Here is an 18,293-nt window from a genome sequence, read left to right on the forward strand (position 1 = left end):
CAGGGCTAAGAATCTCAGAAAGCCACCAACTATGTTCCATCCCTTTCGTTTTTTCAATTAACTTGCAGATCAAATCCAGAATTGTTCATCGCAAGATCTCTATTTGATACGTTCTGCTTCCTATGCTTAATTTTGTTAGTTTCCATAATTATTTCGAATATGAGATATTTAATTCAACAAAAAATTAAGAAAAGTTACATTTCTTCGTTGAAAAATCAATAGGATTAAACATTTAATTTTTTATTTCCTATTATAAACACTCTGCGCTTATATTATTTTTTAATAAAAAGTGGTTTCATTATGATTAGTAAACACGATTTAATAATTTCGGACAACGAATTAAGATATTTAAACCGGTTATTGAGGTTGATCTACGTAAATTTTATAAGCGCCTTAAACCACTGGCTGACAAAAATTTGCATATATTACAAAAATATTTCGGATCTACACGTTTTAGTCTTACCATTATTACGAATTTAAAAAAAAAATCTTGATGTTCTATTAATTATATTGACAATTGTTTCCCAGAAATTATCATTTGGTTTTTGTTAAAAAAAAATTGTCAGAATTCATTTCAAACTCCATGTCATAAATATCTTTACTATGCTAGCAATTTTTAAACATTAAAAAAATAAATTTTTTCTTAAAAATCCTACATTAAATTATGATTTTAATTTTATTGTTCATAAAATTTTATTGCTTTTATTTTGTGTAATGCATTCAACTAACATATACCTTCTATATATTCTGGTTAAAATTTTGGTCAAGGTCGGTATTTTTTCACTAGCTACAAAATGATTAAATTAAAAAAATAAAAATAGGATAGCTATAACTAGGCGCAGGCTGTAGTTTCTAGAAGGAAAATAAATTAACTGTTTCATTTTAATTTCTAATAAACTGTTATTTTTTACCTATTACAGAAGAGTTGATATTAATATATTGTACATTTTTTTACTGAAAATATACTCAAGAAAGAAAAATTTTCGAAATCAAGCTGAAAGAGTTTCTACGAAAGCGAATCAAACAATCATCCACATAAATACAAGGGCCGATCTCCGTGTTGAAGTGGTAGAGTCTCGGCCATTCTTCCTGAGGTCCCGGGTGCGAATCCAGGTCAGGTATGACGTTTTTCATACGCTAAAAAATTCCATTTCCATATTCCCACCTACAAACTTCAAGTAGCTTCTATGATGAATTAATTCATCATTCCAAAAAAATAGTATATACATATATATATATATATATCAACTCCCCGTAGAGAGTGTAGGCATAGGTGGACGTTTTAGTAACCTTGGTAGATCTAGACAACTTTATATTGATATATATTTTGTAGTTGAATATTTTTTCACGAAATTTTCAACTTTTATAATACAAAATGATTAAGATAAGATAAGATATACTTTATGGCAGATCAAAATCAATACACTTTTCAGCACTTCACAATTCACTTTAAATCACAGTTAACTATATTACCGAGTATTAAAATTGTTGCACTCGTTTACAAGATACATAAACAAAATAAATCCGTTTTAATAATGATAGATTTTTATTTCTTTCAACTTTTCTAATAGTTAATCACAATCTTTCATTCTGGATTCCTGGATTTGAATTCCGGTCAGGTATGACATTTTTCATACGCAACAAAATTCCATTTCCATATTCTCCCGTGCAAGCTTTAAAGCTTCTGTGGTGAATTATTCCATCAAGCAAAGAAAAAAAAGAATAAATATATGACCTAAAGTTTTATATTTGTATATATATATATATTTTTTTTTCCTGATATGCAGCCCAACAAATTTATCCATAAGTATAAGAATGATCCAACTGAAAGTTATTTCAGTTGAAAGAAAAGCACGATTAAAGATGATTTTCTTAAATTAAATTTAATTAAAGATTTCCTATTTAACTGAAGGAGTTTCCAATAACCTATAAAACGTTACTTAATTGTTTACACAAATTGAAATTAAAATGAACTAAAATGGTAATTTTCATCTCCTTTAACTCCAGTTACTTTGTCCAAAATTGCTTTTATAAAGGTTTATATTCACTGGTGTCACAAAGAGCGAGTTTCCGATTCACGACAGTGTGACGTTCATAACTTTCAATTTTTTTTTTTTAATTTTAAGCAGGAAGTGTTGGTTTTTTTAAAAAGAAATAATGAATAGCGAAACTAGGTAGGGTACTATGTTTTTTCCAACTTTAAAATATTCACAGTTTCATTTTCTGAGATGAAAAATTTATTAACGCGAACTACTAATTATATTTCTTTTATTCGTACAAAAACATTTCATAAATAATATATAATTTTAAATTAAGATATTTATAATTCAAAATCTCTTGTTTATTTTTAGTAGACCTATCGTGGTTATAATTAAAAAAATATATATATATATTAAAATAAATCTATTAATTAATTATTTATATATGCAAATCTATTATTGTTATTATCAACGTCTTTAAAATCCTTTTTTTTTGGGAAATAACAAAAAGCCGTAACTTTATAAAGTTTCATAACCCTCATTAATTATAATAAATTAATATTACATTCTAAGATTGTAACGACTGTCGTATCACTACATTTTAATTAACTTTTATTCAATGAATATTATGAACTTGGAATTAACATTTTCTTACAAAAATGATTTAATAAATTATAAGTCATTATAAGAAAATTTTTGTTTTCATCCAAAAATTTTGTAGGAATAAAATAAATATTTTATTTAATTTTACTCATAATCTCAATAAGATTTAAATCTATTAGAATAGATTTTGTACAATTTGAACAGATAATAAATAATAATATAATATATATTAAAAAAAAATTATTATTGTAATTTTATCTTACTAGTAAGGAAAATAACTTTCAAAACAGTACAATTTTAAACACCATATCAGATTTTTACCTAAATACTAATTTAACCTAGGATTAGCTGTTTGGAAGTCAGTTTTATTAATATCTGTACCAAATAAAATGAAGATAATCTAAGATATTTTTGAAATGTCGGTTTTTAAAATTAATTTACATAAAAATTTATTGACCCTTACAACATTAATTCATTGATTCTTAATTTATGATTTTATTTGCTCAAAGGTTGGAATTTTATAACAGTAGATTCCATCGTCACGTACTCTATATATGTAAAGACTAAAACATAATGCTGAGATTTACTAATAAAAAAAAAATATATAGGTATTTCCATTCTTTATTAGAAACAAACGAAACTGAATATTGACACCCTGACCCCCGTAGGGGAAGACTCCGTCCTTAAGACGATCCCGGTCGCCATACCATCCCCGTCTGTTCAAAGTCCTGATGGCTTTTACCGTAGGTCGTGTTTTAGACCCTCTAAACTTGATAACACAACACAGTTATCAGTTTGGTCTCTGGCAGGAAGCCACCGATACAAATACCTCGGCAGACATTTCCATCAGTGTATTTACACAACCTAATACCGCATTCGTATAACCTTTTCCAACTACCTACCATAACATACAACCCACAACTATTAAATAAATCGATTCGCGGAAACGCGATCCCCGCGCTTTCCTTTAACATCGAAGGTTTCACTCAAAAACTATTTCTAAATCTAACCAATTAGACTACGCACTGTGTAGTCTAATTAGTCCTTTAAGCACCAAAAATACTATCCTCATACCAACAAAACGTGTTGATTGCAAATAAGGTGGACAAAAGATAGGTATGATTAGAATTTACAAGGCCTTAATAAACTTGTTAAGCATCTTTGTTCCAATTTTAGTGCGACAAATGATCTTTTTGTGCGGATAAATAGAATAAAATTCAGATTCAAAAACATATAGAGATAATGAGCTGAACTACAGAATCATAATCACATAATTAACGGGTTATCCTAATAATGCATCTAACGGGCAACTGGGATAAACCCGTGAACATAACTGGTTAGAAGGAAAATCAAGGATTCGGAAAAACGTTTAGTAGTAAGCCAGAATGATTACGCACAATTTCCATACAGGGATTTTGTTAAATTCGAAAAATTCTGTTAAATCTGTTAAGTAATTTAATCTGTCAGTTTTTTTAAATATAATTTATTGCTATTATAAAAATACTTCTCAAAAGAGCAAATGGGAATTAAATCATGAATAAATACTTTTGAGCAACTGAACAAGAACTAGAAAAATCCCGTTTTTTCATCGATTAGTAGATTTTATTATTCTATTTGTTACTAATCGATGTAAAATATAGATTAATTCATTTTTTGTTTAATAATTCAATTATTTTTAAAAATTGTAAGATTTCGTTGCAAGTCAAGATTGAATACGAAACTTTCTTAATAAATAGAAAGAACGTCTTGAATGGCTAATAACCCAAATTTTTAATTGAATTAAAATAAAATAAAATTAGAGAATATTTGTTATAAAAGTACCATTAATGTACCATAATTTCTTTTGAAAGTATAATTTTTTCACCGGAATGTATTAAAAGAAAAATGTACAGTCAAGGGATGAATAAACAAATACTCTAGAAAAGAGCAGTTAAAAGAAGGCTCATCATAAAATAACATGTCTATTTGTGCGGGTCCCCTTGGGGGCGGGGATTACATTTTTCAGGGACCAAACTGCGGAATAATGTAGGACGACAGTCTACCTTAGCGTGCAGAACTGGCGTGACTGCAGTCCTAACCTTAAAATTGGGGCTGTAGGTCTAACCTAACCTTAAAATTTACCCTCTCTACTTCCATCAGCTTTTCCTCTTTCCACTTTACTCCATCTACCAAAGCTTGTAGAGAGATAAATCAAAGGTACACATCCCGAATGCCATTTTGATAATCGTGACTCGATATTTTATTTATCGCTGTTATTTTTATAGCTGAACTACAAATTAATTCATACAACTCGCTTATCCTTTATTCGATAACATTTTTTTTCTTTAAGAACTTGGATATGAAATATTTTTGCCTAAATATATGTTAAATTAAGATATAATCCACGTTAAAATAAATATATTATAATTGTACAAATATACGTACGTCATCTGACTTTTTTCAAATACATTAAAAATCATTTAACATATAAAAATAAAAAAACAATATGCCATAAATATTAATGATTCGTTTTTTAATTGTGAAGTGTAGTCACTTCACAACAAAAAAACCATAAAAATACTTTTACAACCATGGAAGAATGGCAGCGTCTTGGCCTTTCATCCGGTAGATCGTGGGTACGAATCCCAGCTAGGTTTCAAATTTTTCAAAAGTTATAAAAATTCATTAACTGTTATGGGATGATTGAATGATTACCCTGAAACCGCTTAAAAATTAAATAAATAAATAAGTAAACATGCTTTATATTCACAAGATATATACATAAAAATATAATTATACCTAAATTCTTTTACAAATTCTATTATGATTTCATTTAACATCGTGAGAAATTTTTAATGAAGTTATAATAAGATTAAGATCCTAGTTAAAGGGAAGGATACATTGTCTCTAACTTCCGATGGACAAATAAAACTGACGGAGTGTAAAAAGAAAACTATTTTAAAATCGATCATTGTTACCTTTAGTTTTAAAAAAAAAACAAATTTTCAATCAATTCAAAATCTTGTTGCATCTTACTGTCAGGGATATTATTGAATACTCGTAAAAAGTTCATTACAAAATATATAGATGAACGTATGAAATAAGATAAAAAAGGCGATCAGAAAAAAAAAATTGAATCGCTAATAATAATGATTGAAAAGAAAGTACATTATAATACTAAAAAACGTGTAAATAATGCAGGAATTATTAAAAACTACAGAATTAATGCAAGGAGATTGTTTCAAATGGAACTGATAACTTTTACAAGAAAAAAGGAAGATACATAAGTAAGGCAATTTTGGTATTTGATTTGTGAACAAATATTCACCTACCCAAATATTCATATAAACATTTTTAAAAGAACGGAACGTCCATAAAGATAAAAAAAATAAATTACCGATATATAATAAGCCTAAATTAATTTCGTCTTGAAATTTAGATTTTAAAGTTAGAATCATTAAAATAAATTACTTAAACCATCGGGTTGGTCTAGTGGAAAAACTCATTATTGTAAATCAGCTAATTTCGAAGTCGAGAGTTCTATGGTTTAAATCCTCATAAAGGTTTGGATTTGAACCTTAAAAAAAATCCATTTTTTTAAGAATTTTAAATTTTAAGGCTTTTTTTCATTTTTAAAGGCTTCTTTATTCGGATTTAAATACCAGATCGTGGATACTGATGTTATTTGGTGGCTGAGTTTGAATTAAAAAAAATATAATAAAAATACTATTCTATAATTTGATGTCGACTTAAAAATATAAACTAAACGCTTATACTGAACACTAAACACTTATTACCGTTTGGTTTTTGCAAATTTTTTTATGATGGTTTTTTTTAATTTCTTTTAAAAACAATATTATTATCTTTAAAGAAAAAGGCTAAATTGCGCGTTTTTTCTTAAATCCAAGGTCCAATTTTTCATATTTTTATGTACGAAAAATAAAAAAAAATTAAGTTGTCTTGTTTTTATTAACCATTAATTAATGTTTTAATTTAATCATTATTAAACGAACAAAAATATCTGTGGTCAGCGTTTTTGTTGAAAAATGTAAAATTTAATGGAAAGGGATGTATAAAAGTGAAGACTAGACGTTTGGAATTTTTTAGGGTAAGTGACGAAATCAATGTAATTAATGATTACATTGTGTTTTATGTATAAAATCATTGTGTAATATGTAAAACCAGTTTATATACAAAATTAGTGAGTATAATAAATTTAAGCAATTAAATACTATTTTTTCTTCGGGGGGTTTAAAGTTGTTTGAATGGCTTGATGCATTTCTCTAACCCTTTCTACCTTTCTATTTTGTGCTAATATTTTAGCTTCAACATTTCTCTGTTTCATGTATCTAAATATTTGTGTTTCTTTACTGTTTCTGTGTTCTGTTTTATCCTAATGTTTTTAATACTTGTGTTTTAATTTTCGTTAAATACTCTTCTCAAAAATAAACCTTCCAGGTTTTATAAAACAATTGATTATATTTTTATTACTTGCTATTGCCTCTTCGTTCTACATACATTTCGCTATAAATTACGCAATATATATATATATATATATATATATATAATAAAAAAATAAATATATGAAAAAGAAATATTCAACTTACATCGACATGTACTCCAGGAAGCGGAAAAACCTGAGCTGGTGGATTATCTCTCGGCACGTATCGATAGAATTCGTTACCATCTTTATACCATTTAACTGAATACAACGTCTCCCCTTGTAAATCGAATTCACATTCCAAAACAGTGCTGTTACCTCGTACCGTATGATGAGCAATCCTTACTTCTGTTAGACGTAAACTAACCACTTCTGAAAAATAAAAGAAAAAAGTAATTAATATAAATTACTAATTAATTACGTTCTTGTTATTTAATTTACTATGTGCATCAAAAAAAAATAAAATGCGTAAATGTGACAGAATATTTATGCACTATTAAGTAAGGGCTTTTTTTAATACTTTTTTTTTTTATTACTAATTTCGTTAATTAATAAAAACATTTTAAGTAAATTACAGTTATTGTTGAATGGCGAAAAGAAATTGAAAACCTAAGACTTTCAATCAAAAAAATCGGAAAAAACACAAAGAAATATCAATGGGATTGATTTACTTTTGTAGTAAACCTAACGATCTTCACTGATAATCTAAACACAGCCCAAAAATAAAAATTTTGAAGGAAATCGCCGAAAGAACTAGACTGTAAATTTCATTTGAAAAATAGAAATAATTAAAGTACCGAAGAGAAATAGCAACAAGATTCGGGAAAATTAAAGTGGTGGATAAATCTAAATATCTAGGCCAACTAATCCAGAAAAATTGACTAGAATGTGTTCAGAAAATCGGCCAAATAAAATAAAAAAGGACTTTAAACTAACCAAAAATCTTACAATAAAAAATCGATTTATTACAACGCAAAATTCATACATTTACATCACAGTTATAAAACCTGAAATTTTCAGATAGAACCTGAAACATTATAAAAGTCTTTATGCCGCAGAAACTTTTATATTAAAATAATCAAGAAAGACTAGAGAATATTTTGAAAAAGGAAAGTAAAATATTAGCCTGAAATGTGAAAATAATAAAAATGTTTTAAACATTCAAAGTAGGAAATTTGTAGAAAATTTGAAAACATAATCGACATTATTAAATAAACGAAGAATAGTGTTTTAAAGATAATGATCATTTATTGAGAATGAATGAAGAAAGCTTGACAAGAAAGATTTTTACTTCTTTGATAATCTCAAATGTAAAAATATTGGCTTCTGGAGATAAGAAAAGATCTCCAAGAGATCAGAATAAGAGTAGTAGAAATTTTAGACAGAGAAATTTTCCTGAAAAAATTACATGAATTTAAAAGATTTAGAGTGGCTGAAGACTGAAAAGGAAACAACTGCAGGAGAATCGCAGAACACAGAGAAAGATTAAGAAAAATTATGAATGATGAATTGATTAACAAACCTTAGGGTTTCTTCAAAAAACAAATAATGAAAACAAACAAATGACTTTGTTCTACATATAAATAAAGATTGGCAAAGTTTAAACAATAATGTTAAAAGTTTCGATGATAGTTCTATCCTCAATAAACTAGAAAGAAAGAGGACGGCAGATACCTCGTACTGTAAAAGTATTTTTTGAATACAGGTGTATCAGATTTTCTAGTAACTCACATTTATGGAAGTGATTTCCAAAAACATGCATTTTTTCTTTTTTTTTAGGAAAAAAGGAAACGTAAAAGATATCCGTATTCAAAAGAAAAAAAAATTCATTATAAAACATAATTAAAAAAAAAAAAATTGGGAACCAATAAAATTAAAACAAGATGTTGATTTTGATTTTTAAATAATAATAATAATAATAATAATAATAATAATAATAATAATGATGATGATGATGATGATGCCCGGATAAATCCAACCCCACGTCCGTGCAAAAACATCTCCGCATATGTCAGGAGCGGGCAACGACGTGGTACTTCAGTACCTGTACTTATGTCGGCCATCAGGGAAATGGTCTTGCTCAGGAGCTCCCTGTGGTGTACGGGATTGGCGGTCCCCAGCTGTCCTAGCTGGCTGCAGTTGTGCTTCTCGGTTTTGCTGTTCGCAGCGGGGATGGGAAGCATGACCGTGATCTGTTTGCCGACATAAGTGTGTGGAGTGCGGACGGGAAGTGCCCATCCCTCTTCTCAGTTGTGGAGCCGGCTTGAGAGTGGGCTTCTTTGAGCTTGTTGCTTCGCCGAAGTCATGCGACATCCAGCGAGAGTCAGTCACTTCGGCCCTTGGCAAGGATTGTCCCATGGGTAAGGGTATCGTTGTTCTTACTGCTACGTGCGAGCCCTGGGATGTCGGTATCGTGGGTCAAGTAGTACCTGACTCCCCGGCTCGGTTTAAATTTGTGATTAGATTTGCGGCTGACTTGAGAAACCCAGGCCGGATCAATGATCTGGGACACGCCCAATCTTCTCTCCGCCCACACCTTGTGACATCACGGCTGGCATAATTTAGGTTTATGGCCAATTTAACATCCATGTATTTCGTAGCAGAGGGTCCACGTAAAAATAGTCGTTCTGGAGAGCCTTTGTCTTCGCAGACGAAGAGAAGGAAGAGAATAGAATTTAGTGATAAAGAAGAGGTTATAGATCTGGATAAGAACAAGGAAACTCGTAAGTTTAGACCGAAGAATAGTGGTTAAGTATCAAAATATTTGATTATAAAGAAGATAGATGGTGATTTTTTGAAAACTAACCCTTTCGCGATAGCTCGCGGCATCACGGAAGCTGTTGGAGGACCGATCAAAGAGACAAGAAAAACTGTGGTGGGACTTTTTGTGGAAACTGTCAACGACGCTCAAGCTTTACGATTATTAAAAGCCAAGAAAATAGGAGTCTTGGTTATTGAGGCATCTCCCCATATTACTTTCAACACCTCAAAGGATGTTATCGTTTGCAGGAATTTGTTAAACTGCACAGAAGAGGAAATTGTAGATGAACTTCAAAACAAGGTGCTGTTGCGTGCCGTCGATAAAATGCGTTGCAACCGAGAAGTTCAATCCTCTGCCTCACACGTGTTGACTTTTAGTCATTAGACTTTTAGTCTCCGGAGAAGATAAAAGCTAATTTTCACTGGTTGGATGTGCGTCCATTTATCCCAACACCTTTGCGTTGCTTTGGGTGTCAGAGAATCGGACACACGATGGCTCGTTGCACAAGGAAACAGATATGTTTATGTGGTGAACCATTACATTCAGATGACCCGCGTAGGAAACCTCCTGTCTGTGTCAACTGTCATGGACATCATTATGTAAGGTCTAGGAATTGTCCTATTTATAAAAAGCAAGTAGTTGTCCAAGAGATTAAGACAACACGGAAAGTAAGCTACTTTGACGCAAGGAAAATTGCGCTTAGCAGAACGCCAAAGATAGCTTCATACGCACAAGTTGTGGCCGCTCCGGCAACTCCTACAGCTTCTATAAAATCAAAAGATGTGCTATCAAAATTAACACCAGCTTTGGCTACGATGGTCAAAAGTATCATCACTAAAATGAAGAGTCGATCGTCAAGAGGAAATAGTCCTAAGCCGTCGCAGAAGAAAGCAGAAAGATCCGTCGAAAAGAGCTTCATAAAGCCTACATATAACACATATGTTAAGTCAAAAGAAGCAGTAACTGAGAGAATGACTGAACCAACTACATTTAAAATCAAGGTACAGAAAGAAAAAAATTTCCATCGAGGGATCTGCGAAATCAGAAGTAATGATTCTGGAAAATAAAGACTTTAAAACACCAACAATGGAGTCTCCGACACCACGGAGATTTTTGACTGAGAGGGCAAGACACTTATTTATTTTTGCTTATTGTAGTAAAAAAAAGTACGTTTCTTTTGCCTAACCAGAGTTATTCAGCTCTTAGATATTTTCATTATTTCCTTTTTTTAATAATATTTACTTTTTAATCAAATATTTTGTAATTTATTTTTCTTTATTTATAGTCATATTTATTAGAATTATTATGTTTTTTCTTCAGATGTAATTTAAAAAGAAAAACCTCTTATTATATTTTTTCTTTTGTTATATGCAACGTAACCGATCTAACAGTGTTAATTCTGTGTTAAACTTTTAATTAATATTTGTATTAAAGGTAACATATCCAATTTAATGGCTGGTTTTTGATAAAAAATTATTATTATTTTTCAGTTTTTGAACATTAACAAAACATTTTGAGTAAAACATTTTTATTTACAAGTAAACTATATATACAATAAAAAATATACGTTATTTATATGCTAAACAATTATCTATACTCACCGAATAGAAGCTTTCAAATAGAATTTTCTTCATCAAAAAATGTTATTTTATGTCAATATAAAAAAAAATGATTCATGAATGTAAATAACCGACAAATAGGGGAAAAATAATAATTATATCTTAGGTATTTTACATTTAAAACGGATGATACTAAAATCAATTAAAGAAAGCAAAAAAAGAATGGATTAAAATTAAGTGTATTCGTATAGACTACTCAGAACTGAGATAATACAGCTATATCTCAAGCCAACTGACATATTATTAAAAGAGCTTCGCAGCCCAGTAAAAACGGAAATTAAAAGAGTAAAAGAAGAGGAAAATATTACAGCAAAGATAACACAGGCTGCTTTTGCATTCCTTAAACGAAACAAAACGATATTTTATATTATTTAAATTGAATATTTTAACCATTTAACTGAATTTGAATTTAAAGTTTTCTCAAAAATAATGTCTTTCTTTATGATATCTCATTTTTTAATTTTTACGTTAAATTTTTCTTAAAAGTAGAAAAATTGATTTGTTTTAAGTATTGTAATCATAACATTTTTATGCTAATCTTTAATTTAATTACTTCTATTTCTTGAAATAAAATAGAACTATAATTTCATGGTATAATAAAAAGTAAATCCTCCGTTGCTGAAACAAACAAATTTTGGAATATGTTTGTTTAATGGGTAATGGAAAATATATTAAAAGAAATCTGTATATATATATATATATATATATAAACGTATTTTAAGTACAATATATTAGTCAAACTATATTACCGGGTTGATTTAGTGGTAAAATTCGTCGTTGTAAATCAGCTGATTTCGAAGTAGAGTTCTGAATTTTGAATACTAATAAAAATAGCTGCTTTAATTTGGATTTGAATATTAGATCTTGGATATCGGTGTTGTTTGGTGGTTAGGTTTCAATTGATGCACACGTCTCAGGTATGGTCGGCCTGAGTCTGTAAAAAACTACTTTTCAGCCAAACATCACAATCAGGGGAAGGGGCTGCCTACGGGTTCCGAATCAAAAAGGTTGCATGGGATATACATGTATGGAGACTTCCAGAAGATTCATAAGAATAAATAAATAAGTAACCAGCGCTAAAACAAATATCTATCCCGTAAAAAAAATTCCTCATTATATTATAATCACATGACATCACTGTTTCATCCTTTGAAATAGTAATAATTTTGAACGAATTAAAATAAAATTTTATTTATTGATTTTTTAAGTTTATTTCAATTGAATTTTGAGTCTTAAAAGCCCGTTTTTCAGTAACGTACAGAACGATAAGATTTTTTGTTTCCCTGGAAAAAACAGAGTGGGAAAATTTGGAACAAAAATATATTTAGATTTTGTTGCTTTCATTTCATTGTAGTTAAAAATAAAAGGATTAAATACATTTAAAACTAATATTTTTTTTAAACTGGAGACTTAAAAATTAACTGTTTCTATTAACTCAAGAAAAACTTTAAGATCGATCGGTATGTAACGACATAAGAAATAAGCTAAGCAGCTGTTAGATCAACATGTAACAGCTGTCACATACTTGTGAAATTGCGTCAGAAGTATATGACGCAATTTCTTTCAGAGCATAACGCTTTTTGGGACAGACTACAGAAATTCGGCCTGGCGGACTCTAGTATGTGTCCGCAATGCGGATTGTTGGACAATTCTTATCATGTGATATATGAACGTGCTAGGTATGACTTAAGTGCCAGCTTCTATGTCGCGAGTGATTGCATCTCGGCCTTTCATCCGAAGGTCCCGGGTTTGAATCCCGGTCAGGCTTGGCATTTTCACACGCGACAAAATTGGCATTCGGTGGTCCCGGAGGTTAAAAAAAAAGAAGTATGACTTAATGCGCATGGAGACCATTTGTCGGCTTGATATTATCGGGTCAACACTTGAATGGATGATAGTAGAAAGTTTTATTCCATATTTGGCGAAAGAAAGCATCGCTGATGTTCGCTTGGATTTTCTTTCTTTGTGTTTGGTTTTATTGCAATTACGTTCCTGTTTTTGTTTCTGTTTGATATTGAATTTTTTTTTGTTTTTCGTTAGTTATGTTACGATATGTATTGGTCGTGTGTCGAACTCATTTCTACCTTTCGGGTAGGTAGAGTTCAGTTTCTTCGTTCTTAGAAATTCATTCAGTCTTGTTTGAGACTTGGCTAGATGTGTTTTGTTTGGAGTTTATGTTAGTTAGTAGTAAAACGATGGAGATGCTCGTGTTATTCGATCATTGGCATGCTGGCTGAAGCTTGACTGAAAGTTATTTTTGCCGAGCTACTAAAGATGACCTCCGGTAAAGTCCATAAGGGCTAGGTACGGAGGGGGTGGCGTGGCGACCGAAACCGTCACATGGAGGGTGTTTTACCCTATGGGGTCAGAATATTAGCCGAACAATTACTGTTAATGAACAATTTCTGTTCAGTAATTGGTTACGAATTAGTAATCATCTGGTATCTGATTTTTTCCTTTTCATATCTCTATTCTGGTTCCTGTTACATGTTTATTGCATAGTATACTTCGTATTAATTGTTTAGAACATTTTTTTTTGGGATATCAGTATAATTTTTAAATTACATTCTTCACATACGATAAAAATTAACGGGTTTTTAAGTACAGTAGAAAATGTGTAGTATATTGGTGTAAATCAAATTTAATATATTTTTAGTTCTGCCAAATTTTATTTTTAAGGTTGGAATTTTATCATACAGTTTCATGAATATGATCAAGAATAGGTGAAAAAGATAAAGACTAAAAAAACTTAAATAAACATTGCAGGCAATAGTTTTGCATTTTAAAAACCAAGTATATAAATCTAAAAAAAAATAAAAAGTCAGCATTGAGCATTAGCTCATTTCTTCATACTGCAATTCTCCTATTGTCTTGCCAACTTAATCCTCACTAATTTTATAACTTCCAAAGAATGATTTGGAATGTGTGATTTAAAAACCTTTGAAATAAAATTAGGACCTTTGGAGCGATCAAATAAAACTACAAAACTAAACAAATGATTAATGATTAGTGAACAAGGAATAACCTACACTAGTTAAAAATTGCATGGAAAAAAGGTAAATATATATATATATATTATAACAGTATATATATATATATATATATATATATACTGTTAATTCATCATATATTCTTGAATATGCTTGTAAAAATACAAAATGAAAATCTTCTATATTAATAAAAAATCTACTATAAGAAGATTCGAACTTGGGACCTTCCGGATGATAGGCTCAAACGTTTACATTCCTACTAGAATTCGGCAAAGAAAGTCATCAAGGAAATTTGGGTTGTAGCCGATTAGTTGAGTTCAAAGTCAGATTCTGAGGGTAGATTAAGGCCATTCGTGTGTTAGAAATGTCATCACTCTGAATAAATTAAAAATAGTATTTCTATCTACTAATTTAAACAAATCAAGCCCGCTTTTAAAGTGGCTGTTTAGTGTATTTCTGATATTGTTATGCACCTGTCGATTTTTGAACTTTTTACGCCTAAGTAGAAACAATTAATTCTAAATCTCCATTTTATAAAAAGGTTTTATTTTAAAATAAAACGAAATGAAAGCGACAAAATCATTTTTTTTTTGTTCCAAATCTGCCCATTCCTATTGCAGGAAACCAAACATCTTATCATTCTTCATGTTAATAAAATGCGGGCTTTTTAAAACTCAAAATTTAATTAGAAAAAAAAAAATTAAAAATCGATATATAAAATTTTTGCTCAGGTTAGTTCAAAGTTATTATTAATTCACAAATTATTTTACTTTTATACTAAGGAAAGGTAAATCTGATAAACTTAAATCGTGCACAAAAATAGGTGCAGAAAATTATACAATACAGAAATACAAGTTTTTTTAAAAAAAATACATTACTTTAAAAAAAAAAAAAGTTTTACTATTCATATTTAAGCGATTCCATAAAATTAACTACAGAGGAGCATTACAGAGGCGTCTTGGTTCGTAATAAACAGTAAAATTCAGGAATATCTGGGTTTACACCGTATGTTCAAGAGAAATACAGCGATTCCGTACAAAATATAAATTTCGGCTTAACAACCATGTGAACTTCCTTTCAATAATCTTCTAGACATTACTGATGACCTTAGAAGACTAAAACGACTTCACTTGTTGGACCTTGGTAACTTTACGTGATTTGAGGTAGAACTGAATCAATTTAATGTTACCTATAATATCATTATTTCACTTATTTCAATTTTAATTATTATTATTTCATTTTTAATTATGGTTATATTTCCATTTTTTCTCTTGTTTATTAATGCTTATATTTGGTTTTGTTTTGGGTTGAATTACCAATGGAACTGTTCTCTGACCTAACTTTTTTTGTGTATTTACATTAAATATTCTGTAAAGCACGTTCTACATATTAGTATGTAAATATTTGTGGAACTTTGATGGAAGCCTCTTTACATGTGATTGTTTTGATCACATACATATACTTATATAGGTTTCTGTAATAGTGTAACCGATTGTAAATTTTACTTTGAGGAAAACAGATTCGTATTTAAAATATGAAATCCTGCCTGAAAATAATATTTAAAATAAACAGTTTGTAAAATATAAAACTTTATTAAAATAACAATAAAGGTAAAGTTAAATTTCAAATAGTTACAATTTGAAAAAAAAAACTAGTATTTCTGTTTTAATATTATATTTTAACAGGATAAAAAACAACCGTTTGGGAACATGAAAAAATCTTTATTTTTATTAGCTGAAATATAAATTTATTTTTTCATTTATTTTTAACTATTATGATATAAAAGATTTTAGTTTAATTATGTTTTAATTTTAAGAAAGAATTAAAAATGACAATATATAAAGAATTATAGACCATTTTATCTTCAGTAGAAATAAAAAATACAGGACATGACAATGTCAGGTAACTAATTTTGAAAAATGTACTGGTCAGATTTTTGTATAAATATTTATGTATTGGTAGATGGAGAATATAGTCTAAACAATAAATATTTAGTGAATAGGAAATTTTAATAAATCGAATTTTCTTCGGAATAAAGTAAATTTACCCAACCAATGCGTGTTTAAGGTTCTTAGAGTAAGAATTACTTGGAAACAGAATTGAGAATAGTATTCTCTTTTTTCTGGTTCTGTCTTGCTCACTTAAAACAACAATAAAGGGGAAAAGAAAAATAAAAGGTGGCTTTACACGCAGAGAATAAAGAGCGGTGGAGAGGAAGGGAAGGTTTGTGAAGCAGAGTTGTAGAGTATTAGGCGGCTAAGGAGTACTGAAGCACTCACTGCGGTGACTCCAGCAGTCTCAAGGCTCCACCAACATCTTGTCAAATATTCACTAGCTTAGACTCACCATCTCTTGAAATTCTATTTTTCCCTTTACTTTTTTTCTGCAACGATAAAACAAAACTGTCTCATAAACCTCTTGTCACCTGATCACTTTACGATTGTATGAGGCTACTTTCCTCAGAGCCATCGTATTATTTTCATATCAATGTCGAAAAAAAGAGAAGAAATAAACAGCTAAATAAAACGAAACTAGCAAATGTATAGAGAAAAATAATAGTAACTGTATATAGCGTGTCTAATCTACGTAAAATAAAAATATTTTAGTGTCTATTTAAGACAGGAGAAACACTACTTTTTATTTTAAATTAGATTTTTCTACTAAGATTACTTCAAATGAAGCTAGAATAATACAGTGCGTTCCTATCGAACAATAAACGGTTTATCTTGATCTTAAAGGAAAACTGTCTACTTTTCATGATTAGTCTTCGGACAATTTTAATATCTACTTTTTCTTCCGTTTTCTACGTCCTTGTCTAAAAGTTTTAACTAATAAACAATTTAAATATTTGAATAATTGTAATAAATCAATGTATTTTTACGACCGTTAGTTAGATTATTTTTTTTAAATTCCTAACGTGTACGTTGCAATCTGTTCAACTTGTAAACAATAATAAATCCTCCAATGGCCTAATGAGATGAGAATGTAAAATAGATGACATGTAAATCAGATGTTGTCTTGTACAGACTCATGCCGACCACTCCTGAGATGTATGGTTAATTGAACCCAACCACCAAAGTAGACCTGTATCCACTATTTAGTATTCAAATCCGTAAAAGAACCCATATAAAATATTATTTAAATAACAGTAAAAATTCTGTTTCAAAAAAAAAATACAATTTGTTCTAGGAAATTACTATTGGCAATCTATTTCATAAACATTCAAAGTTAAGAAGCGTTTGCAGTATGATAATCTTCCCAAGTTTTTGTTTTTTAGTTCCATTTTTGGTTATTTATGAATTATATATTAATTTTCTTTTTAATATTTTTTATTTTTATTTCTTCTTTTCATCATTTATATAATACATTTTTTTAAAAATGATTTATACGTTGAGAAATTTCTGTATATTTTTATTGTAATGGTCTTATCTGAATAAGAAGAATTCTTTGTTTTGCCCAATAAAATTTTATTTGTTTCTTTTGTTAAAAAGATAATGTGGTTAAAAGGAAAAAATAATGTATAGTGCTGAAAAAACTGACTTCTTACGTAATATCTCAGTAGCGTAAATAATATTTATGAATTTTATAAAAAATTTCAGTTCTGAGCAAGTATAAGTTAGGATGAAATGCAAAACTAAAGACGAAATGGTGGGGATTAATTGACGTAGGAAGGGTAAAAAGGTAAAAAATCTACGAATGGCGTATAATTTTATAAATAAATTAGAAAAAAGGTGACCATACCGCATGGTCCGCAACGAAAATGTTATATCGTTTATGTTTCATTACACATGATTTTGCTAAATGTTTTTGGAAATTGTAATTAAATAACGTTCATGAATTTAGGGTATTAACAGCAACAAAAAATTTTACAACGAAAAGCTTCAAAATGCTGAATATCTTTAGCTGTTCCTTGAGTTGTGA

At 29.4% G+C, this 18,293-nt stretch overlaps 1 protein-coding gene across 1 annotated transcript in view; it reads right to left on the minus strand.

The window, feature by feature from the left end:
• The window catches only part of LOC142326931 (junctional adhesion molecule 2A-like), a gene marked incomplete at its 5' end in the record, with an annotated part of 106,834 nt that extends 95,294 nt beyond the window's left edge, over positions 1-11,540 (minus strand). Inside the window, 2 exons of the mRNA XM_075369660.1 lie at positions 7,169-7,371; positions 11,516-11,540. Coding sequence (XP_075225775.1) covers positions 7,169-7,371; positions 11,516-11,540 — 228 coding nt within the window. The remainder of the gene's footprint in view (positions 1-7,168; positions 7,372-11,515) is intronic.
• Positions 11,541-18,293: the final 6,753 nt, after the last annotated feature.

This window comes from Lycorma delicatula, chromosome 6, assembly GCF_047948215.1.
Source record: "Lycorma delicatula isolate Av1 chromosome 6, ASM4794821v1, whole genome shotgun sequence".
NCBI classification, from domain to species: Eukaryota; Metazoa; Arthropoda; class Insecta; order Hemiptera; family Fulgoridae; genus Lycorma; species Lycorma delicatula.